The sequence below is a fragment of the Canis lupus genome, chromosome 17 (genome assembly GCF_011100685.1).
Source record: "Canis lupus familiaris isolate Mischka breed German Shepherd chromosome 17, alternate assembly UU_Cfam_GSD_1.0, whole genome shotgun sequence".
Lineage (NCBI taxonomy): Eukaryota > Metazoa > Chordata > Mammalia > Carnivora > Canidae > Canis > Canis lupus.
The window spans coordinates 38,308,891-38,333,840 of NC_049238.1; the positions used below are offsets into that span (position 1 = coordinate 38,308,891).

Consider the following 24,950-nt stretch of genomic DNA (forward strand, 5'->3'; position numbering starts at 1 on the left):
AGACCAGGGATTGAGTCCCCCATCAGGCTCCCTGCATAAAAATAAAATAAAAATCTTTAAATAAAAATAAATAAAATAAAAATAAAAATCCTTAAAAATAATAATAAAAAAAATTTTAAAGTTTGAAAAACAGAATTTTTTTTCTTAATGTAAAACTTAATCTTAATTTTAAAATAAGCATCATCAAACTGATACTTTGTTACTGAACTGATTATAAGCAGTGATATTCTTATTGAGGAATTTATTTTCAGATTTGGGTTTGTTAATGAAATTGAGTTTACTCTTACTTGTATTACATTATTTGTTTTTTTAAGTTTATCTATCTTTTTTAGTAATCTCTACACCTAACGTGGGACTCGAAATCACTACCCCAAGATCGAGAGTCTCATGTTCTTCTGACTGAACCAGCCAGGTGCCCCTACACTGTCTATGTTTTTATTTAAAATTTTCTTAAAATTTATCACCATTATTTAAGGGACCAGTTTTGTCAGTAGTATTAATGATCCATTTAAATTGTTTACCTTCCATATACAACAGAGATTCTCAATGTTTTAAAATTAGAGTATAATATCTACAGTAGTGCCATATGGTTGCCTTTTCAAATGATGGAATTTAATTAATTTTTATTTGTATTCCAGTACACTTAACATACAGTGTTATATTAGTTTCAGTTGTACAATATAGTGATTCAATTCCATACATCACCTGGTGCTCAGCAGGACAAGAGCACTCCTTAATTCCCATTGCCTATTTTGCCCATCCCCCACTCAACTTCCCTAATGGAATTTAATTTTAAAAGTTAAATCAATTAAGAGAAAATGTTAAGGAAGAGGGCACAGGCGATACAGAGAATCATGAAGAGATATCAGAATGACTGGATTTGGGGGACCACTGAACTTTAGAAGAGAGATCAGAGCAAGCACGGAGGGGAGACAAGGGAGACAGGCTGGCTAACATGAGCTACCTCCCTTAGGATCATGTATGCCATGCTATGGAGTTTGGACTTTATCCTAAAAGCAGAGTTGAAAGCAGGGGAGTGTCAGGATTGGATTTGCCATTTTAAAAATCAGTAGGAGGGTGGTGTGGAGGGAGGATTGGAAAGTGATAAAAGGAGATAAGGAGGTTAGTTAGGAGCCAACTGCAATACTCTAGGAGAGGGATAATGGGGTTTAACCCTCAGTATTGCCAGTAGGTCAGAGAGAGTAAAGAGCAACCATGGCATGACTTGGTCAATGAGGCAGAAGAACCTCTGGTTTCTGGCTTTGGTAACAGGTCAATTGAGGGATAGGACTTCACAGAGAAATGGAATACAGAAGAAAGAAGTAGGTTTTAGGAGGATTGGGATGACCTGCTTAGACATGTTGGATTTGAAGTGACTTATAAAAAAAACGAAGAGCAAGGATCCAGTAGGAATTGATCACTGGGCCAGGAGCTCATGTGAGAAATTAGCAAGTTACCAGCACTTACTTTTGAAAGGGATAAAAATTCACCTGTTTTAGTGCTAGGGCTGCCAAAACAAAGTACTGCAGACTGAATGGCTTAAATACCAGAAATTTATTTCCTCATAGTTCTGGAGGTTAGAAGCCTAAGATGAAGGTATCAGCAGGATTGAGTTTCTTCTGAGGGCCTCTCTTCTTGACTTACAGATGGCCATTTTCTTCCAGTGTGTCTTCACATGGTCTTCCTTCTGTGTATACGTCTCGGTCCTAAACTCTCATCTTCTATAAGACATCAAACATATCAGATGAAGGCCCACCTTAATTACGTCTTTAAAGGCCTATCTCCAGGGACACCAGGGTGAATCAGCAGTTGAGCATCTGCCTTTGGATCAGGGCGTGATCCCCGAGTCCCAGGATCGAGTCCCACATTAGGCTTCCTGCATGGAGCCTCCTTCTCCCTCTGCCTATGTTTGCCTCTCTCTCTCACTCTCTGTGTCTCTAATGAATGAATGAATGAATTAATTAATTAATTAATTAAATCTTTAAAAAAAGACTTACCTCCGAATCGTCACAATCTGAGGTACCAGAGGTTAGGACATCAGCATATTAATTTGGGGGGAACACAATTCAGCCTCTAACACCACCCTAACCTACTGAATCAAAAACGGAAACGTGTTGGCTAATGAAACCAAGGGGATAAAGGAGGATCCCAGATAGAGGGATTCAAACCTTGGACCCAGGATGTGTCTTCATTTGTGTCACTCAGCTTTACTTGGTGTCACGTGTATTCTCAGGCAGGCTCTCCCTTATGGTACCAAAGATGGCCATTTCAGGATTACAACCTCTATACAGGAAGCAATCCATGTGAGAAAAGGAGCTTCTTTCAATAATCCCAGTAGAAGTTCTGAGAAAAGTCTTAAATGACCTATCTCAAATTATTCACCCATCTCAAACAAATCACTTGTGTAGGGGCAAGTAACGTCTTGTGGCAAGGGCCACATCTAAGTCTCCAGCCTGTTGACCCATGCCATGCAAACCTCAAGACCTGGGAGTAATGGAGGGGTGTTTCTTTATAGAGTTGCTAAACAGGCAATAACAACTATCACAAGTCATGTCCACCCTAGTGATTAAAGCCATGGATTAGATGTGACAACCCATGAAGAATATATAGAGGAAAAGAAGAGGGCCAAGGTTAGGAACTTGAGGGAACAAAAAACAAGATTAAAAGAATGAGATGAGAAACAGATGTCTTTTTTGGTAGAAGCAGAAGAGAAAGAAAGAAAACCAGGATGGTGTGTTATGGCAGACACCAAGAGAAGAGACAGTTTTAACAAAAAAAAAAAAAAATCATGATTTGCAACACCTTGGAGTTAAAAGGTTAATGTTCTTAATTGCAAGGAGCTCAGACACATCCTTTTTTTTTTTTTTTTTAAAGACACACAAATAGAAACATGGGAGAGAGATCACAACAGAAAAAAGAAATAAAATAAATAAAATAAAAAATAAAAAAATTAAATAAAAAAGAAATAAAAAAGATATTAAAGTGACCAGGTACTTAAATTCATTCGTAAGGGAAAACAAACCCAAACACTTTCAAGATATGCCTCTGTGCTGTTAAGATTAGCAAAAATAACAAGAGCTGAACAAATCCAGCGTTAGCAAAGGTGAAAGGAAATAGGTGAACCTGCCAGTGGTATAAACTGGAGTACCTTCTGGCAGAGCAATTTGTCAGAATCGAACATTTAAAGGTACATATTCTCTGACCCAGCAAATCCCAGGGAGGAATTTACTATCACGAGTAAATTAGGCCATATATATTTTTTGAAGGGTAATAATCCTGAGGTGCCTGGCTGGCTCAGTCCCAGTAGAGCATATGACTCTTGATTTTGGGGTCATGAGTTCAAGCCCCACATTGGATGTGGAGCTTACTTAAAAAAAAATAAAATAAAAGGAAATAATCCAGAGATCCATCAAAAATAGGTTAAATTCAAAACATTACCTAACAGGGATCCCTGGGTGGCGCAGCGGTTTGGCGCCTGCCTTTGGCCCAGGGCGCGATCCTGGAGACCCGGGATCGAATCCCACATCGGGCTCCCGGTGCTTGGAGCCTGCTTCTCCCTCTGCCTGTGTCTCTGCCCCTCTCTCTCTCTCTCTCTCTCTCTCTCTCTCTGTGACTATCATAAATAAATAAAAATTAAAAAAAAAAACATTACCTAACAGGTATGGAGGGGCACCAATATATTAGTCACTGGCTATAAACCACCCACAGAGCCATACTGGGGGGTCCCCACCGAATATCCAATGAAAGGGAGCCCCAGATGAACAAAATGTCATAGACATAGGGACGTATGGGTTGTTCTGGAAAGTTCTTCAAAATATATTAATGTAAATATAAGGTACAGAGCCATGGGAATAACATGGATTCCATTCTTGTGCATTTTTTTTAAAAAATTTTATTTATTCATTCATGAGAGACAGAGAGAGAGAGAGAGTGAGAGAGAGAGAGAGAGAGAGGCAGAGGAAGAAGCAGGCTCCATGCAGGAAGCCCAATGTGGGACTCGATCCCAGGACTGGATCCCGGGACTCCAGAACCACGCCCTGGGCCAAAGGCAGGCAGTAAACCGCTGAGCCATCCAGGGATCCCCCATTATTGTACATTTTTAAATGCATATAGAGTTGTACTGGTAAATACCTCAAAACATTTTCTGGAGGACAGCGTAAGAAACTGGTGGTCACTTTTGGTGAGAGAGACCATGTAAAGAGTGAGGGTAAGAGGTCGCATCATTTAATGGGATAGAGGTTATACCATCTAACGCTTTTTAACTTTTTAATTTATTCAAGCAACAAACCATAATTGAGCATGTCCTAATGTCAGGCACTGGGGAAAATATAATACAGGAGGTAGTTACAGCTGAGGGCGATTAGCAGAGGCTCTCCAGCCAGACTGCCTGGGTTTGAATCCTGGATGCACATTTACAAGTTGGAAGGCCACAGTTAAATTACTTAACCTTTCTCTCTTATTTTTCTCCATTAAGTACATAGAACTTCTGTGGTATCTTCAGAATCTTTAGGTTTGGGGCGCTTAGGTGGCTCAGTCGGTTAACTATCTGCCTTGGGCTCAGGTCATGATCTCATGGGTAGTGAGTGGGATGGAGCTCACACCAGGTTCCTGATCCAGTGGGCATCTGCTTAAGATTTTTTTTTAAATAGGGATTAAAAAATTATTTTAACTTTGACATGAAAAAAAAAAAAAAACCCAGGCCATGACCAATAATAGTTTTAAGCTTATCTAATTAAGATGTGATTGAAAAAACTTTCAAACCCCTAGAGGGGGTGTCCACCTTACAGATCCCTGCCAGATGTATGCTGTAACAGAGCAAGGAGCCACTAGATGGCTCTGTCATTTTTAAGTAGAACTTAAGTCCGCAAAGATAACGCATAGTTAAGGAACAAAATATCACTAGTAGGCAGAAGGTTTCATCAAAGCAAGAAAGGATAATCTGCAATCATGGCCTCTTACTCAGAATAATTTGGACCTATTGGGTTAAGAACTAGACAAACAACAACAACCCTGCAAAACCGCAAAGTATGTAAACATAAACAATTTGTTGAAAAATAAGGGAAGGTACGACAGGCATAAGGACATCCAGTTACGAAAGGGGAGATGGCTTCAAATATTCTCTAATGTATTGCCATCTCCTTCCTAGCTTTTCTTTTGGACTTTCTCTTTTTTGTTTAGGTCTTTAAACTTAAGAACAAACATGAAATTGGAGGCACTATAACTTATTTAAAAATTGCTTTCAAATGTCCTGGGTTATAGTTGTCAACTTTATTAACATCCCAAGAGAAGTAACAATAACTTTGTTTGAGACTGGGAACGATAGAAAAAAAAAAAAAAAAAAAAAGCCCAAAACTCACAACACTGCGCTTATTTACATTAAGAAAAATTTACATCCTTAAATCAAAATACGGTTAAGCAAACACTAATCCACCCTACGGCATTTGCCAAGGGATTGAAAGAAACAGTGCGCTAAATTTTGAGGTGAGAATAATTCTTTTCCGGTTCCAGAAAACATGAGAAAAATAGTTGCATTTTTAACTGCGGTTTGCATTTTAGGTACCACGATTTACTAGTTAAATATCTTTGGATGTCACTTTTTAAGTTATGAGATAACAGAAGATGACAGCTTTCTGCAAAGCACAAAACTAACTTTATATCATGAATTTCAATGCGGAGTGCAGGGGAGTGGATTGCTGAATTATTAAATATTCTGAACTGTCCGTCTACAATTGGCAAACAGAAAAGCGCTTTCCTCGCTCCCCTCTCCCGTAAGTGACAATCTCAGACTTGTCACCTATTAAGAACAGTATTTAGGAATAATTTTCATTGTAAAAGAAACAAATTTTCTTTTTGTTGGGAGCGAACAAATAATGATAGTGGGGCACGTGGGGTCGCCACAGTATTTTACTTGTTTCGCTTTTTTTTGTTTTTGTTTTTTTTTTGTTTTCCGGGCAGGAACCGCATTTCAAAATTCACAGAAGTCGAAAGCAAGCCCTACGCCGTAATTCGTTGAGACCATTTTTGTAAATGAGCGCTTCTGGCACAGTTTAAATTACAGTTGGCTTTAAAATGCTAATTCCGAACCCACTTATTTAAATGTCTCTGAAAACACACACCCTTCTGTTTTTGAAGAAAACAAATCACACCGAAGGACTGCGCAAACCGGACTTAACGTTGAACAAATACGTCCCGATTGTGAACGAACACACAGTTACGCGTTGAGAGACTCGGTTTGAAAATTAAAAAAAAAAAAAAAAAAGGAAAAGAAAAGAAACGACTTCGGTCCCTCCCATCACAGAAGCCCCAGCAGAAGGGGACCCTCCAAGGACGCCCCTTAGTAAGATCTACCGTATACCCCCAAGAGATGTTCGTCTCGTCTAGTGCTTTCGGCCCGAAGCCGAACAGGTGAGACCGGCCGTGAATCCAGTGAGCTGCAACCACCTAAGGTGCAGGAGGTAGAAACCCCCGGGGGGGGGGGGGCGGGGGGGGCAGGTGGTCTGAGCGGCCGCCCAGGCTCATCTCGGGGGCTTCTTAGAAAACAGTTGTACGGTTCGGGTTCTCTTGTCTCGGTCGCAATATTCGTTGTTTTATTTCGTTCTTGGGCTTTGAACGCTTCGGCTGGGAATGAGGCGCTCGTCGCCTTCACCCGGGAGGCGCCGCCGGCCTGCGCCGGGCTCCCCGCTCCGCACCCCCGAGCCCCCGAGCCCCGGGCTCCCCGGCTCCCGCGCCCGCCGAGGAGGGGCTCCGGGGCGGGGCGGGGCGGGGCGGGGCGGGGATGCGCGGGCAGGTGGGGTGGGGCGGGGCGGGGCGGGGGCGTGGAGAGCCGGGGCCCGCGGGGCCGCCGCCCAGCCCCGGGCCGGCCCGGGAGGAGCCGCGCCGCCGACGGTTATAAGAAGCCGCCTCGCAGGCGTCCCGCGCGCCTCCGCCGACCCCCCCGCCGAGCACCGGTCGCCGAGGCGGGGCCGCGGGTGGGCCCCCAAAGGGATGCTCTCGCCCGAGCGGCGACACCAGCCCCGCTCGCCGCTCGCCGCCGCCGCGCCGCACCCGCCGCACCCGCCGCGCCCGCCGCCGGCCGCCGACATGGCCCTGTACTGCGGCGACAACTTCGGCGTGTACTCGCAGCCCGGCCTGCCCCCGCCCGCCGCCGCCGCCGCCGCCGCCGCCGCCGCCGCCCCCGGCGCCCCCCCGGCCTCCAGGGCGCCCTACGCGCTGGCCGACTACGCCGCGCCGCCCGCCGCCGCCGCCAACCCCTACCTGTGGCTCAACGGGCCGGGCGTGGGCGTGGGCGTGGGCGTGGGAGTGGGCGGCCCGCCCGCCGCCGCCGCCGCCGCCGCCGCCGCGTACCTGGGCGCCCCGCCGCCGCCGCCGCCGCCCCCCGGGGGCGCGGCCGGGCCCTTCCTGCAGCCGCCGCCCGCCGCAGGCACCTTCGGCTGCGCGCAACGGGCCTTCGCGCAGCCCGCGCCCGCCGCGCCCGCCTCGCCCGCGGGGCCCGCCGCGCCCGGGGAGCTGGGCTGGCTGTCGATGGCCAGCCGCGAGGACCTGATGAAGATGGTGCGGCCGCCCTACTCGTACTCGGCGCTCATCGCCATGGCCATCCAGAGCGCGCCCGAGCGCAAGCTCACGCTCAGCCACATCTACCAGTTCGTGGCCGACAGCTTCCCCTTCTACCAGCGCAGCAAGGCCGGCTGGCAGAACTCCATCCGCCACAACCTGTCGCTCAACGACTGCTTCAAGAAGGTGCCCCGCGACGAGGACGACCCAGGTGAGGGCGCCGGGCAGGTGCTTCCCGGCCGGGGGCGGGGGCGGGGGCGGGGGCGGCCACAGGAGCCCGAGGACAAAGGGATCCTCGGAGCCGGGCAGTGCAGAGGGTGGAGCTCGCCCCTGACACCCACAGACCCCCCACCCACCCCCCGGGCGGTGAGCGCCCCGCGCTGATGCTAGGGAGGTGGGTCAGGAGTAAGGACGCGCGTGGCTCCCAGATAAGGGGCGACTCGGAAGGGATTCCGGTGAGCTGAGAATCGCATCGCATCGCATTTCACGCCAGAGGCGGAGAGAGGCCGAGCAGCTGCAGGCCGTGCAGGCGCTGGCCCCGGTGCACTTCTGCCCGCAGCCGCCTCCCAAAGCCCGCCCGGGCCCTCCGTGCAACAAGTGCCCACCTTGAGAGAGCTTTGAGAGCAGGGAGTGACACCGGCCTCGTGAGACCCCTCCAGGGGAACCCGAGAGCTTTAGCTGGGTCCCGCAAATCGTGGTGTTTTGGTGCCTTTACTGTGTTAGAATGTAAAAATGAACCGCCAGCTTGCGGAGTTCTGCTCCAAGCCCGCAGGTGAGGAGGCTGGGTTACAGCGCAGTATTGTGAGTGGTTTTCCTCCGCTGAGAAGCGCGAGGGGGCGGGGGAGGCGGAGGGGGGCGCTCAAAAAGGAGAGAGACAAGATTCTACGAGAGGTTTTCAAAAGGAGCTAGCGACCGGGGTGGTAGGGACAGCGGTGTGATGGGGGAAAGAGAAATGAAAGGTTTCAGTTGCACACTACAGAGATATCCAGGATTTTGTGTAAATGCTCCGAATGTTCTGCCCCTGGCCTAGGGTGGTGCTTTCCAAAAGAATTACAATGTAAATCACGTGGGAGACTAAGTTTTCTAGTAGCCACATTTTAAAAAGGTAAAAAGAAACAGATGAAATTGCTTTTGATATTTTTTTAAGTAACCCCAAATATTGTTTCAATACATAGCAAATATAAAAATCATTACTGAGATACTTTACTCTTTTTTTTGGGGGGGGGAGGGTATTAAGTCTTCGGAATCCTACGTGTGTTTGAGTCCACATTTTGGGCTACCCACTTTTTAAGTGCCCAGCAGCCATGTGTGGCAAGTGGTTACTGTGTTGGACAGGGCATACAGTTCTAGAAGATGCAGCTTCCCCATTTGACCGCGAAATCACCTGAGATTATCAAGTTAATTGTCATATGTATTCTTTTGGACTTTCTAAAAAGTTGATATCTTTAGTTAGTGTCATGTCAAAGCATGTGGTACTAAGGGGCACAATATAATTGTTCTTATAGGTGCAAGTACTATCGTTTATTTTTATTTTTTTAAAGATTTATTTATTTATTCACGAGAGACAGAGAGGGACAGAGACACAGGCAGAGGGAGAAGCAGACTCCTCGCAGGCAGCCCGATGCGGGACTCGCTCCTGGATCCCAGGATCACGCCCTGAGCCCGAAGGCAGACCTGAGCCACCCAGGTGTCCCTAAGTACTATCATTTAGATGGTAGTTGTAAGAATAAGGTTTTTTTCTGCAACTATCTGCAAAAGATGTGTTAATGAAGATAATGGGTTTGGAGGAATGTGTGCTAGTTTGTGTAGGCAACCTAACACAGTGGTTAGGTTCGAATTCTGAATCTAGAGCCAGCCTACTTAAATCCTGGTTTGACCATTGCTAACTGGGAGTACTGCAGGTTACTAGCCAATCTGCCCTCAGTTTTCCTGCCTGAAAAATGAAGGCACTAATAACTGCCTGTCTCCACGGAGCTGTAGGAGCAACTGAAGTCATCGTCCGTATAAAGCGCTCTACATGGTATAAGGGTTTACCAGTGCTTCCACACGCCAAAGATTCTATTTACTGGAAGTGAGAAAAGCTATTGAGAGAAAAATCCTCCAAGATGATAGATCTTTTTTACTTTAATTGTGCTAAATAGTGAGGGAAATTTTTTAAGCGGAAGACTGGCCGCAGACATTAAATAAGGCTCTGATTTGAAATCTGCTGGTAGAGGAAAAGCAGGCAAGAGATGCAAGGCCTCTCCTGCTCAAGGTGAGGAAGGGATGGAGACTCCAGGATCTTCCTGCCCCCTGAACAATGTTTTATCCAAGGTATTGCTAAAACAGTTGGCTCACCGGTAACTTTTGTAATTTTTGTGTGGCAAGACAAGTGATTGGGTATTTGAGGTTGCCTTTTCCAGTGGAGTGCTGGTTTTGTTTTCATTTTTTAGGGGCAAATATTGTGCCCTTTCAACAAATAATAACAGATAGTGATTTTTCACTGTTTACTGTGTGCCAGCTACTGTTGGGAGACCTCATTTAACCCTCGCAATCAGTCTATGAAATGGGTATTATTCTTGAGCCTACTTTGATAAAGAAATGTAGGCTCACATTTAAGCAGCACCAGGATTTTGCAAGGGCATGCAATACAGGTCCGGAGGGGGAAGGGGTGTTTTGGGCCTAGAATCAGGTCTTAAGATTCAGGTAGCAGACACTGCCAGTTGTTCCAGATTTCTCCTTGAAGGTGAAGAAGAAAATCTCCCCACAAGGATAAATTTAAACAGTAGAGTGGGTGGACCATCTTTGTCCGCATTTAAATGGGAGAGTCTGTGCTCCTCCTTCCAGAACTGAAGCCGAGTACATGGGCATGCACTAGGTCACTCTCTAACTTGTGTTTCTTTTCTCCTCTCGGTAGGGAAGGGGAATTACTGGACCCTGGATCCAAACTGTGAGAAAATGTTTGACAATGGGAACTTCCGTCGGAAGCGAAAGCGCCGCTCAGAGGCCAGCAGCGCCTCCACCTCCACGGTGGCTGCAGGGACCACCAAGTCAGAAGAGGGGCTCTCCTCAGGACTGGGGTCTGGAGTGGGCGGGAAGCCCGAAGGAGACAGCCCCTCGGCTTTGCTAAGGCCGCCCCAGTCCCCAGAGCCTCCCGAGGGCACCAAAAGTACTGCCTCCTCCCCAGGAGGATCCCTGCTCTCCTCCGCCCCTTGCCTCAACACCTTCTTCAGCAGCCTGAGCACCCTGAGTGTCAGCAGCAGTGGAGGCGCCCAGCGGGCCGGCCCGGGCAGCCGCCACCTAGGGATCCAGGGCACCCCGTTGTCCTCCAGCGGCGCCTTCCCGGCCAGCTGCATCTCCTCCGAAGCCCCGCCGGACACCTTGCAGCTCAGTAACGGTGCCAGCAGCGGCAGCGGCCAGAGGTCCTCCTACTACAGCCCCTTCCCTGCCAGCACCAGTGGGGGTCAGAGCAGCCCCTTCGGCAGCCCCTTCTACAACTTCAGCATGGTCAACAGCCTCATCTACCCCCGGGAGGGCTCTGAGGTCTAGGACAACCGGCCCTCCGACTTGAATATGCACACCTGAGCTCTTGTGAAATGCGGATTGCCGAGGCTGTAGGTTGGGGTAGGAAGTGTGGGATACTGCATTCCTCGGCAGTCCCCGGGGAATGGTAGCTGCTGACTCTTCCTCCAGCCCGGCAAGCTTTTCCAGGATTCTCTGGATGAGGGCCTTCGTGGAGAGAAAACCGCCTCAACTCTGTTTAGGACAGTACCTGTGAGCCCCGCGAGGGCAGGGACCATGTCTGTTTTGTTCATCACTGTATAGCAGGGTTATGAGCACAGATGTGTCCAGGGGCCAGCTAGAACACAAAAGGATGAAGAACACAAAACGGTAGGAAAAGGTAGCAGTTGGCAACTGAAGCAGGTAGGGAGTGAGTCGAGACTGACCAGCTAAAGGCTGCTGTGTGGGCAGTTATTTCCTGTCTGGCAGCATCCTGATTTTTCTAGGAGTCACATAATCTGGATTCTTCTAGGAAACCTCCATTTGCATTATTTGCCACTAATTAAAGTTTTAAAATCCTGCACTAGGACATCCCACAAATCCTCTGAGCTATATCCAGCTCACGCATCGCCTCTACCTAGGCTCTGCGTCTGGACCGTGGTAGATCCTAATAGCGACAAAACTGCCCAAGCGAGCCCTTGCTGCCGAGCACTGTTCCCGGCGCTCAGAAGCATATTAGATCATTTAACCCTCACAACAACCTTGGGAGATAGGTATGATTACTACTCACTTGTGAGGGCTGTGTGACTCCAAGATGGTAACTCCCCCAAGGTGGTCACGCAGATAGTTGCAGAGCCAGGATCTGGTCCAGGCACTCTGGCTCCAGGGCGGGTGCTGGAAGGTTTGTTCTAGTTCTGAAAAACAAAGGTGCCATTATCCGTTAGCATATTGGGGATAAGAGTGAACTCGTATCTCATTTAACCAAAGATTCTGGTTGAAATTAGTATCACTTGAGATGTTGCCCTGAGCAGCAAAGACAGACATCACCCCTGCCTTCTGATGCTATATGCTTGAGGTTGGGGGGGGAGGGGGGGTGACCATGGTCCTAGTTAACTTAATATCCCAGGCCTTTTAGCATGTGTCCTAATTTTTCCATTTTTAAGCAAGATACTAGAATTTATTAAAAATAGTTTTTAAGTGGAATTTTTATGGCTTCCTAATAAACCAGTTAAAATTTTTAATATAATTTATTTTTAGCACTCCCTTTTACTTCTCAAGAGGTATCTTCATTTGAATAGTGTTTGTGGTCACCCTCCCAATGCCCAGCCTAGTGTCTCTGGTCCATGGCAGATACTCAGCCACTGTTTGAACTTATCTAAGAGGTGCTAATTGAAACAGATAAGTGTGGATTTTATTGGAACAGCTGCCATTAAGATGAAGATAATGTCCTGAATTGCCTCTACCATGTTGTTGGGTCTTTGACAGGAACATTGCTGGTTTGGGGATTTAATTTTTTTAGAAAAAGGAACACAAGTACATTGTAAGAAAATTTTAACCTCTCCCTGTGTATTATTTTTTGAGACTCACAGCATTACTCTTAAATTTTTATTTTGAAGTATACAATACAGAAAATTATTTTTAAACAGTTTATTGAGGTATACATAACATCACCATTACTTTTTAAAATATTACAGAGAAAGACAGCCAAAGAGACTACCTACCCCTAGATTGTATGTACAGAAGCCAGTTTCTATGGATATTTTTCTATGTGAAAAATCCTATGGACTTTGAATATTGTTTCTAATGCAATTCTATATTTGTAAATTAATTTATAATGTAAACTGGGACAAAAAAATTTTTTTTGCCAAGAAAGTACACTGCATGCTGAGAATTACATGAAATAAACTCTTAAGTGGGATGATTTCTGGCCACTTTTAGGCATTTCTGTTTTTAGCTTCTTTCCTAAAGGAATAGAGATGTAAGGGGCCTGACACTGAAGCTACCATGGGGGGACTTTGATGAGAGTGAAAGCAAATGGTTTTTCCTGGATTTGTCACACCTGCCCACATCTGAAAGGCTGGAACCAAACAGTTACTCTTTGGGGACGGTCTATAGGCCTACGAGCATTTTAATGATTTTTAGCAGTTACAGTTCTTAGATCAAACTAAGTGCACCAGACAGTTTCTGTTCCAGAACAGAATGGTGCTGGAAGGTCTCACCAGCTGGCAGTATTTCTCAGGTGCAGTAGCCCTCACAGGGGCCACAAGCAGCCCATTACTACCAAGGAAATAAACTTTAACTGAGCTTCTAGAAAAAAACCTGAAAATTGAGGTTTCTAGGCTAGGGTTTCCCAGCCTCAGCATGTGATATTTGAGGCTGGGTAATATTTAGCATCCCTGGTCTCTACCTGTTAGATCCTAGAAGCACTCCCTCTCCTGGCCCTGGCCACATCGGACAACCAAAGGTTATCTTCAGACATTGGCAAATGTCCTTGAATAGGATGGGGTGGGGCAAAATTCCCGCCCCCCCCCCCCCCCCCCCCCCCCCCGATTGAGAACCACTGATCTAGACTGATAATTTGCCAATGAAACCTGTTCCCTCATTCCCCCACACTAAGTCCCAAGTGCTAGGGCAGCTGTTGAGCCCTGATGGACTTGGTCCCTGGGTTTCCGATATGGGACAGTTTGTCCTATGAGAGGCCTTTTCTCAAGAAAATCCATCATGAGCAGGAGTAGCCTGGCCAATGAGGCATTTCTCAGAACCAAGATCCACTAGTTTGCCCTATCACATTGGAGGTAGATTCCTTCAATATTTTAGTTGCTAATTATATATTCTTATGGTACCTTTTTTCTTGGCATCTGTTTCTATTGAGATTGAGGCTGGAATAACTTTGACCAATAATACACTACCTGGGTTTTTTTTTTTGGGGGGGGGGGTTGGCATGGTGGTGCAAAGGGGTGGGGGAGTGTAGGCAGACATGAGGATTTCCTGGAAAGAAAGACCTGTAAAAAGAACATGAGTGACGTGTTTGGAAGTATCTAGCTCTGAGTGGTTGGTACGAGATGCCAGAACAAGGACATTTATGAGAGAAAGGTGAAGAGGAGAATCTTCAATCTCCTGCTGAACAACTGCAAGGGGCAGCAGGTTGGCTCAGTCTCTACTCCCAGGTCTGAAGAAGCAATGCCATGAGGAAGTCTCCCATCAGGGAACTGCCTCCTGCTGAGCATGGGACGGAGACAGAGGGGCAACGAAGCTTGCCTGTGTCTGTGATGTTTCCAGGTCAAAGTCTGCAACCAGCCCTCCAACTGGCACCAATTTCCTGCATCTGTGACACTTTCTGCCTGGGAACCAGGTCAGAAATTCTGGATCTGAGCTAGATTTCACTTTCCGTTGTTCGGGACAGGGCAGAGGGAAAGATGTGCTCCCGTGGCATGTAGATGAGTGCTCTTCATTCTCTAGAGGGGCTGGGGGCCAGGGGCTCATGAGGAGTTGCAGCCTAGGCCGAGGCCATTTATAACATGTATAACATAACATTTATAACATGTTATAACATTTATAACATGTATAACAAAGTGACTGCCTTCCAAGCCTTTGGGAATCTATTGTACCTTCCAGAATAAGATAGGGGCAAAGAAGAGTTTTTATTTTATTTATTTATTTATTTTTAATTTTTTTTATTTTTATTTATGATAGTCACAGAGAGAGAGAGAGAGAGAGGCAGAGACATAGGCAGAGGGAGAAGCAGGCTCCATGCACCGGGAGCCCGATATGGGATTCAATCCCGGGTCTCCAGGATTGTGCCCTGGGCCAAAGGCAGGCGCTAAACCGCTGCGCCACCCAGGGATCCCAAGAAGAGTTTTTAAAACTAATAAACCAGATCCAGGTTTCCTTTTTTGGTACTTTGAGAATCTTTATCCCATTTTCCTTTTTTTTTTTTTAAATTAGGCTCCACACTCTGCGTGGAGCCCAAGGCGGCATTGAACTCAGGACCCTGAGATCAAGACCTGAGCTGAGATCAAGAGCTGGACGCTTAACCAACTGAACTACCCAGGTGCCCCCCCCCGCTTTTATCCCATTCTTCAATTTACTAGGAAAGGGGGCACCTGGACTTCAAGAACTGTGTGCCTTTGCACCCCAACAGCTCCAGCTCCTCAGGGTGCCGTCCAGTCCCAGGGCAAACTGAGTCAAGCTCTGGCCCTGAGAAATGTCACTGAAACCCTGCTTCTCTTCCTCCCTGAGACTGCCCAGAACTTGGAAAGAGGCTAAGTGTGCAGCATCTAACTGGTTTTTGTTTCTTTAGCTGCTGTAGTAGCAAAACCTCAAGATTTTTATTTATTTATTTTTTTTATGATAGTCACACACACAGAGAGAGAGAGAGAGAGGCAGAGACATAGGCAGAGGGAGAAGCAGGCTCCATGCACCGGGAGCCCGACGTGGGATTCGATCCCGGGTCTCCAGGATCGCGCCCTGGGCCAAAGGCAGGCGCCAAACCGCTGCGCCACCCAGGGATCCCTTTTTAAATTTTTTTATTCATGAGAGACACACAGAGAGAGGCAGAGACATAGGCAGATGGAGAAGCAGGCTCCCTGTGGAGAGCCCGATGTGGGAGTTGATCCCAAGACTCTGGGATCACGGCCTGAGCCAAAGGCAGGTGCTCAACCACCTAGCCACCCAGGTGCCCCTCAACCTCAAGGTTTTTAATGAAGAAGAAACTGCCAGTGGTTTACCTGAGGCAGGGATTTGCTGGTTTCTGGGGGCCAAGAACCGGTCACCACGGAGGCCTTGCCTTTTGTCATGGAAAGCAGTCAGCTGGGGTGCAGAGCTGGGTGGAGGACACCGCTGAAGGAAGGAATTTCCTGTCAGATTTGAAAACAAAAAAAAGGTCAAAAAGACCAGCTACCTACCAAATTCCTCCAGGCTTTTTTATTCAAGATGTCAGGGGATCCCACCAAAACTCCGGGAGGCCTAGAGAGCGGGCCTTTATTATTTTTAAAAAAGGCAAACATTACAATAATAATAACTCACTTACTAGGTGCCGGTCATTGTCCTAAAATATATGCAGATATATATTAAATATAAAATACCAATATACAACATATACACAACTCTATGAAATAGGCACTGTTGTTTTGTTGGTTTATTTTTTAGTTAACTCTATCCCGCATGTGGGGCTTGAACTCACGACCCCGAGATCAAAAATCACATGCTCTCCCGACTGAGTCAGCCAGGTGCCCCAAGTGGATGCTGTCATTTTCCATTTCACCAATGGGAGTATTGAGGCACGCAGAGTTTGTATAACTGGGCCATGGTCAAAAGTCTAAGTGACTGCTGCAGATAAGTGGTGGAACTGAGATTCAAAATCCAGTCATCTGGAGTCAGAACCTACCTGCCCTTATACTACTCCTGTCTCTCCATTTTGAAGGTGAGAAAGGACAGGCACAGAGAGGTGAAGTGACTGGCCCAAGGCCACACTTGTGGCTTGCAGATTGGGGGGCTTAGAAGCCAGGCTCCTGCCCTCCTCAGTGATGTTCCCTTGAGGGGTTTCCTTAGTATGCTCCCTGAGGTTGATTTTCGCAACTGGGGTTCCCTTTTCCCAGACACAGGATGGTAAGCAGTGGGAAGGAAAGCTGCTTTTCCTTGACCCGTCTTCCTTTGCAGGATCCGCCAGCAGCCAGGTCAGACGCCTGGATCTGGAGCCCTGAAGCTGCGGCGGAAAGCCAGATGTTGGAGACGCTGGTTTGGAACCTTGGACTCGGCAAATCCCTTTGGGTACCAGGCCCTGTGCTGGGCACTGCTGATACTAAGAGGACTCACGCCCACGCAGACCGTTAGCAAGCATGTCAGATGGAGGGCTAGCACCGGTGTGCACAGGGTCGGCCTGCGTGCTCCCACCTGGCTGCCAGCCTCCGGTGAGGGAGATGGCGTGGGTTAGCCTTCTGGAAGAGCAGCAGCCAGTTCCCCCAGTCCCGCCTGAGAGTCTGTAGCGCTCGTGCACTCCTTCCCCGTTCTGAGGCTTAAGCTAGAAGATGAGGACCAGGCTGTTCTTCAAAACGGAGGTGCTTCAGAAGGAACTAGGCCTAAAGGCCCCCTCTTTACGTAGGGCCGCAGGCCTGGGGGCCTGGCTGGAGGCAGCTCTCTCCCAGTGAGTCGCAAGTCACCAGCTGTCAGCCCCAACCCCCAGGGAGGCGGAGCGAGCAGGAGAGGGCTTCTCAGCCTGCACTTCAAAGGAGGCCTTAGACTACCAGTGTGGTGGGTTTTTTATCTCCCCAGTTTACCTTCCTGGAATGCATTAAGCAAAGCACAGCCTCAGGGATCCTCCCGCTCCACGCTGGGACCAGGAAGGGGGGCGTTTCCAGGCAAGAGGATCGCCTTCCCTTCTCATCTCCGAGGATGATGCCAAGGGGCCCCATTCCCCATTCCCTAACTGGCCGCCGCCGGCTCTCCGCACCTGGGCCAGCTCACAGCGCTGTGACTGTGGCCAGACACACAAACGCCCAGCGCCTCTATCTTCTCCTCGGCAAAACGGACAAAAGCTTCCCGGGGCTGCTGAGAGAGCTAACCTATCTACCTGGTATTGCACCTGTGTGCTTGCCCCACGCGCGCCTCGAGAGGGGCCTTAGCATCCACTCCCAGAGCCTCCCCTTGTCTCTCCTCAGAAAGTCTGATGGCAGTATCATCCACTTGTTTGCCCAGCAGCCTTGGAGGGTGAATAGTATTAGTTAGCTTCATGTTCCAGAAAGGTAAAAACAGTACGAAGCCTGGCAAGCAGCCGGCCGCCGGGAGCTGAGGACATCTCGCAGGGAAGGGAAAAGCACGTCTCATGGACTCCAGTTTGTGGGTCAGTCAGTGCATAAATGTACTGAATGCCAACCAATTCTCCTGCTTCCTCGGTGTGCCTCACAGCCCACATCCAAACCGGGAACAAGAAGTGCTGGCTCTCACAATTGTTTCTGGGGCACCTGGGTGGCTCAGTAGGTTAAGGGTCTGCCTTGGGCTCAGGTTATGATCCTGGGGTCCTGGGATCCAGCAGGGAGCCTGCTTCTCCCTCTCCCTCTGCCTGCCACTCCCCCCGCTTGTGTTTTCTCTCTCTTTCTCTCTCTCTCTGTTAAATAGATAAATAAAAAACATCTTAAAAAAAAAAAAAAAAAGAATGTGGGCAGCCCAGGTGGCTCAGTGGTTTAGCACTGCCTTTAGTCCAGGGCCTGATCCTGGGAACCCAGGATCAAGTCCCACGTTGGGCTCCCTGCATGGAGCCTGCTTCTCCCTCTGCCTCTCTCTCTCTCTGTGTGTGTTTCTCAAGAATAAATAAATTTTAAAAATCTAAAAAAAAAAAAAGTTAAAAAAATGCTTTCTAGGCTATGACCTCACACCAGTTTACCTGCAATCCCAGGACCCTAGGATTACAACCTGAGCCAAAGGCAGATGCTCAACCACTGAGCAACCCAGGTGACCCTGAAATGATTGTCTTATTGATCTTGTGAGAAAAGCACATCATGGGATGCCTGGATGGCTCAGTGGTATCCTAGAGTGCCAGGACTGTCCCAGGGTTGAGTCCCACATCAAGCTCCCTGCAGGGAGCCTGCTTCTCTCTCTGCCTGTGTCTCTGCCTCTCTCTGTATGTTTCTCATGAATAAATAAATAAAATCTTAAAAAAAAAAAGAAAAGAAAAGAAAAGTAATCGTTCCTCCTTCCCATTTGGGGAAACCAAGGCATAGAGCATCTACTCTCCTAAGACTTAAGATATACCTCACTTGCTGACCGTGGCATCACACAGCACATAAAAAGGAAAAAGTTGTCTTTCTCCTTCAGGTTTACATGGGCAGAACCCCAAGAATTTTTGCTATGTTCAGCCTGGATTTAGAGCCCAGCCATCTCCATTTCCCCACAAATCACTCACCCCTCCCTGTGTTCCTACCTCCCTTGCCTTCTCCTGGAAAGGAGTCTCAACCAAACACCTGCAGTCTTTGATCAGAAGGCATCAGCTGGCCCCAGCTCTCCTTTCAGCCAGCAGACTTTCAAGTTCTCCCCCTTTAGTAGGTTTGGGAAAGGGGAAAACACCCGTAGCCACTGTCACCTTGCATACCTCCTTGTAGACTAGTGGTAAAAGCCAAAGAATTGCTACTTCAGCAAAGACTTTATAGAAACTTCCTTCAATGGGATTAACTGCAATGACTGCCACACACAACAGTAATGTCTACCACAGAACCCCAGTAACTTCCCTTGCTCAGGATATGTGCCCATGTCCTGCTGTATCTATTTCTTGGGTCAGAAATTATTGAGAACATATGTTACTACCCTTATAGGATTATTGCCATTGATGAAGTCATAGCGTGGTCGGCACTTGTGTGGCATATAAACCTCCTTTCCAGCATCTTATGTGCTGAGTTTCCTCCAGAGGTCAGCATCATAGTTCATTCTGATGCTTCTGTATTTAGTGCCCCTTCCTCTGCTCAGCGATTTTTACTAACCTCTTCCTGTACCTCCTGGGAGACATGGCTGAAGTCAAGGTCCCTGTAAGGGTGGCACCTACATTCTAGTGGAGGAGAAGAACCAAAGAAGGGAGAACCATGGGGTGACAAGTGCCTTGATCAGAGAAGTGTGAGGTGCCCTGAGAATCTCTGGGAGAGGCCCTGACCCTGACCTGAATAGGAGTTGCTGAGATGAAGAGAACAGAGAGGGAGGAAACAGGTGTCAGGAGTAGAAGCAGAGTGGGGACCTGGCAGTGAGAGGCCATGACTCCCATAGGGAACTGAGAGAAGCTGCACTTGGAGGCAAGGAGTTACTCAGCAGCTTCAGACAGGAAGGGCAGTGGAGGAGGTACAAGATGAATCTATCGTCTGATAAAGCCCATCCGTAGAATAAAATTGGGCAGAACAGATAGGAATGAATCAAATTTCATTTTAAGAATGATGTTTGTAGGGGCACCTGGGTGGCTCAGTCAGTTGAGTGTCTGCCTCCCGCTCATGATCTCAAGATCCTGGGATACAGCCCCACGTTGGACCCCCTTGCTCAACAGGGAGTCTGCTTCTCCTTCTCCCTCTGCCTCTTCCCCCCTGCTCATGCTCTGTCTCTAGATAAAGAAAAATAAGATTTCATCTATTTATTTGAGAGAGAGTCAGAGAAAGAGAGAGTTAAAAAAAAAAAAAAGAATGATGTTTGTTTTTCAAGTAGAGATCTTTTGGAGAATCACCCGGAAGGACAAGATCTCCTAAGAGAGACCCTTCTAGATGCTACTGTAGAAAAACAAGCAAGAGGTGATGGGAATGTGAAGTAGGGCAGGGAGTACAGGGAAGAAAACAGTGGGAGGTCTCAGAGACATTTAGGAAATAGAAGGGGAGGCTTTGTGATTTCCTGAGAGTGGTGGTTGAGGGAGAAGGAAGACTCCAAGATGACTGTTGGGGTGAGGGGTTTACCAGATTAGGACATTCCAGAAGAGGAGGGACTGAGTGTGTGTCACCCAAGAGGAACTTTCTAGCAGAAACTGGAACTCTTACATTGAGTTTAGGGGGCAGGGCCAAGTTGGCTATGTAAATCCGGGAGGAGTCAGAATGTGGGTGAAAGATTTAATTTAATCATTTAATAAACACTTAACAGCTACTTTGTGTCAGACCCCATGCTCTGGGCTGGAAACACAATGGTAAGAATAGCCACATATTTGAGAGCAGAAATATTAACAGATAGGATTGCCGATGCTGTCCCAGAACCACTATGGTGTTTTTTGATATACAGTATATGCACCCTATTCCTTTATAAAATTTGAAAAATGAAGGTTTACAAAACACATTTGGCCTCCAAAATTTTAAGAAGGACTTGCGGGTCTGTGAATAAATGTGTCCTGTAAGTACAGATGGTTGTAGGTACCATGGATAGGTCCCCACAGGGCACAGCCTAGAGCACTGCAGTTGTGCTCTAGGAAAAGCCCTGGTTGGTTTCTGTGTGAATCTGGAGACTGAACTTGTCTATACTCTTGATACTGGCCATGGAGACAGGTAAAACAGAAGAAGGAGTTAGTGCATGTGAGAATGTTTCCACTTTATATGGAGTTGTCAGAGAAGGCCTCCCTGGGAAGATGGTTTAAGCAGAGATGCTCCCTAGAGGAGGGACACTTACTCAGACATCTGATACAGAAGTCAAAAGATACGGAATACCATCCTTAAAGGGTTGAGACAAACAAATGTCAACTTAGATATCTTTGTCCTGAAAACCTACTATCATTCAAGGACAAGGGCAAAAGGAAGCATTTTATAGAAACAAAGACTGAGGGAGTGTATGGCCAAAAGACCTTCACTGAAAGAACATCTCTATGATATACTTCAGCAGAAAAGAAAACTTCTGTGAAGAAATGTAAGAAATGATGGTGAGCAAAGAAAGTGATTAACATTTAGGTAAATCTAAACAATTGTGGTCCTTAGAACATAGTAAAAGTGCTCTTTAAGGACAATGATTCTAATTTGTGCCCTCTTCAGCCCCAACACTTACTGCATTGCTACCAAAATCTGCTTGGAAGCCATTAGGACTGATCCTACTATGCCCTCTGTTCATATAGTCAGTTATCAAGAATCAATAAGGTCAGAGCCCCTGGATGGATCAGTCATTTGAGTGCCTGACTCTTCATTTGAGCTCAGGTCTTGATCTAAGGGTCTTGAGATCAAACCCTCTGTTGGGCTCCTCACTCTGTGTTTAGTGGGTATCTGCTTGAGATTCTCTCTCTCCCCCTCCCTCCCACCATTTCACTCCTCACCCTCACCCTCAGGCTCTCTCTCTCCTTCTCTCAAATAAATAAATAAATAAATAAATAAATAAATAAATAAATAAATAAATAGTCTTTTAAAAAATTAAAAAGAAAAGAATAAGGTTCTCCTCTCAGACCTTCTCATCTTCAGGCAAAGCTGACCATGAAATCTATTTCTTGAAGTTTTATCCTCTGGGATAATTTCCTTTCTCTACCATCTTTCAGGGCCACTTCTGTGTGGAGGTGTAAGGATGAAATCAGACACTTCTGGTTGATGCTGTAGTATTGTGCATAGCCATCTGTAAATCAGGCCTAAGGTTTTTTTTTTTTTTTTTTTTTTTTTTAATCCTCAATCAACTTCCCTTGGGGCCATGTTGCTCACATAGGGTATGTACTTCCACCCAAGTGGCTTCTTATGCCTCTACAAGAAGCCCACTTCACTAGGCCCTGTTGCACCCTCGCTGTGTGTCTTTCTTTGCAACATGAAGAGTTGTTTCTGGGCAAGTCTAATACTTCATTAGTTAGAACTGATAGTACTCAATCCATGATGGGTAGCTCAGGTCCCATCATCAACTGATACTCCATGGTTGGGTATTAAGAGTCTACCAACTTTCAGCCATAGGATAGGAGCTACATCTTACAAGTAAAGATATATACCAAGTGGAATACACTTTTGTTGTAAAATTTTAGTGACTTCAATGATCCTCCTGCAACAGCTTGCCATAGACCCCATAACACATTCTTTTTTTTTTTTTTAAGATTTTATTTATTTATTCATGAGAGACACAGAGAGAGAGAGAGAGAGAGAGAGAGAGAGAGAGAGAGAGAGGCAGAGACACAGGCAGAGGGAGAAGCAGGCTCCATGCAGGGAGCCCGACATGGGACTCAATCCCGGGTCTCCAGGATCAGGCCCTGGGCTGAAGGCAGTCACTCAACCACTGAGCCACCCAGGCTGCCCCCCATAACACACTCTAATCTGCTTTGGACACCACAAGCAACATGCATATATATTGTTACAGGGAAGTAGAGCTATTCATGATCCACTTTGGGTAAACTAGAAAGCTTTCTCTTCCTCTGAACTCCACTCAAGATATCAGGTTGTAGATTCACCCTTGGAGCAGGGTTAAGCCGTATGTTGATCCATCAAGCACTGGGCTTCTTTTTTAGTGATAGAAGGTGCAGATTACTCAAATTTGTCACTTTGGTGTGGATATTTTGTCACGCTGCAGATTACATCCTACAGAAACTTCACTAGGTAGCAGCCCCATATATTTTTGAAGATTTATTATTTTGCTTTCTCCCATATCCTATAAAAGCAGGTATGAATAGCTACTTCTTGCTTTTCATTATTGTTATCTCATTAATGGAGAATACTAGCATGATGTCCTGTGAGACAGTAAAGTGGTAAAGTTAGTAGCTCATAAAACCTGTGGCATGCATTTAGAGAATGAGCATATAACTCTAGGCAGATTGTTGAGGTCTGTAGCTATCTCTGCCAGATGAAAGCAAATCATTTCTAACTTTCTATTTAGTGAATGAAGAAAAATATTGTCCAATAAATACTTCCATATCCATATCCATATCAGATATCAAGGGCTATTTTGATTTTCTCTAGTAGAGATACCTAGAATATTGTTATTAATTATCAGATTAAATTTATAATAATATATTCCTATTATCCAAGCCCTTTACTTTTTATACTTGCCTAACTGGAAAACAAATGTGAACATGAAAAGTATAATCAGCCTTGCATCTTTCTTGTGCCAAATATTTCTGATATTTCAATATTAGTGTGGGTTAGAATTGATCCAGGTTTACACAAGTCTACCTAGTAAGTTATCACAGCCTCAGTCATCTGTGCAAGCTAACACACTGAATGAAAATTCTCTGATAACTGTATCTTTATCAGTAAATTAAGCCAGATTTAAAATTATGTTCTGCCCAGAAAATATATAAAAATTTATTTTTTAAATTTTTAAATTTTTAAAATTTTTAAAATTTTTCCCAAAGATCAATGTAAAAGAGTAGATTCCTGCATAGTGAATGCTGTATTGCAGTAAATACTTAAATTAAAATGAAATGGAAAAATTTCTAGGAATAGATCAATTAATAAAACTGACACAAAAGAGGTAGAAGCCCTGAACAGACAATAACCATAGAAGAAATTTTAATGTAGCCAAAAATCTGCATTAGGGAAAGGCACCAGGCCAAGACAGATTTATGTGTAAGCGCTAGCACTGTTTCAAAAACTGTATCATCCCCATGTTACTTTTAAACATGTACAAATGTGAAAACTTATTAATTCATCCTATGAGGCCAGCAAGATCCCCATACCTCTTAAACTGGATAGCTCCAAAAGAAAACTGTATGCAAATTTCACCTACAAATATATGCCAATGCAGATAAAATCTCTCTGGGAGAAAGACTCTGGGACTCTTGTGTTTCTATATGTCTTGCAAATGGAAGTACTAACTACTCTTTTGTTCCAGACTATATTTTCAAAAATGTTTGTATAGTGAACAGCCTTGGAAAATAATGATAGAATCTTCATCTGGAATACAGAGCTCACTGTCAAGTATGATGAAAATAATGTCTCCCTGCAGTAGTTATGCTTACTTCTCTTTATAAAAGATTCCGGTTCCTAAAGGCCAGAGTTTATTGGCTGTGAAGCAAACTGATTGTGTGTATAGCATCCATCTGTGTTGTCTCTGTGGGATATGTGTTTGGGACGCCTGGTGGCTCAGTGATTGAGCATCTGCCTTCAGCTCAGGTCATGATCCTGGGGTCCTGGGATCGAGTCCTGCATCGGGCTCCGCTCGAGGAGTCTGCTTCTCCCTCTGCCTGTGTCTCTGCCTCTTTTTCTGTGTCTCTCATGAATAAATAAATTAAAAAAAAAAGAAAAGCCCTTTGTCTTTGACCCAGGAGTCTCATGTATTCTGTCAGCTTGTTTGATCTTATGGCAAGCTAACTTGTGAGCTTACAAGCAAAAAAAGATCTCACAGTAGTCTCCTTTTATTTATTTATTTTTAATTTATTTGACAGAGAGAGAGAGAGCACAAGCAGACAGAGCAGCAGGCAGAGGAGAGGGAGAAACAGGCTCCCCACTGAGCAGGGAGCCCTGACTTGGGGCTCAGTCCCAGGACCCTGGGATCATGACCTGAGCCAAAGGCAGATTGCTTAACAAACT

The 24,950-nt window shown here is 46.2% G+C and overlaps 1 protein-coding gene and 1 long non-coding RNA gene across 2 annotated transcripts in view; one reads left to right on the forward strand and one right to left on the reverse strand.

The window, feature by feature from the left end:
• LOC111090623 overlaps positions 1-24,950 on the reverse strand; it is a 90,257-nt gene that overhangs the window by 25,335 nt on the left and 39,972 nt on the right. The window contains exons 2-3 of the long non-coding RNA XR_005372453.1: positions 15,759-15,887; positions 11,822-11,945 (exon numbers count right to left, since the gene is read on the reverse strand). This is a non-coding gene — a long non-coding RNA (uncharacterized LOC111090623). The remainder of the gene's footprint in view (positions 1-11,821; positions 11,946-15,758; positions 15,888-24,950) is intronic.
• Positions 7,081-11,079, forward strand: FOXI3 (forkhead box I3). Its single transcript, NM_001135646.1, is given in 2 exon segments — positions 7,081-7,762; positions 10,448-11,079. Coding segments are annotated over 2 exon segments (1,314 nt in total).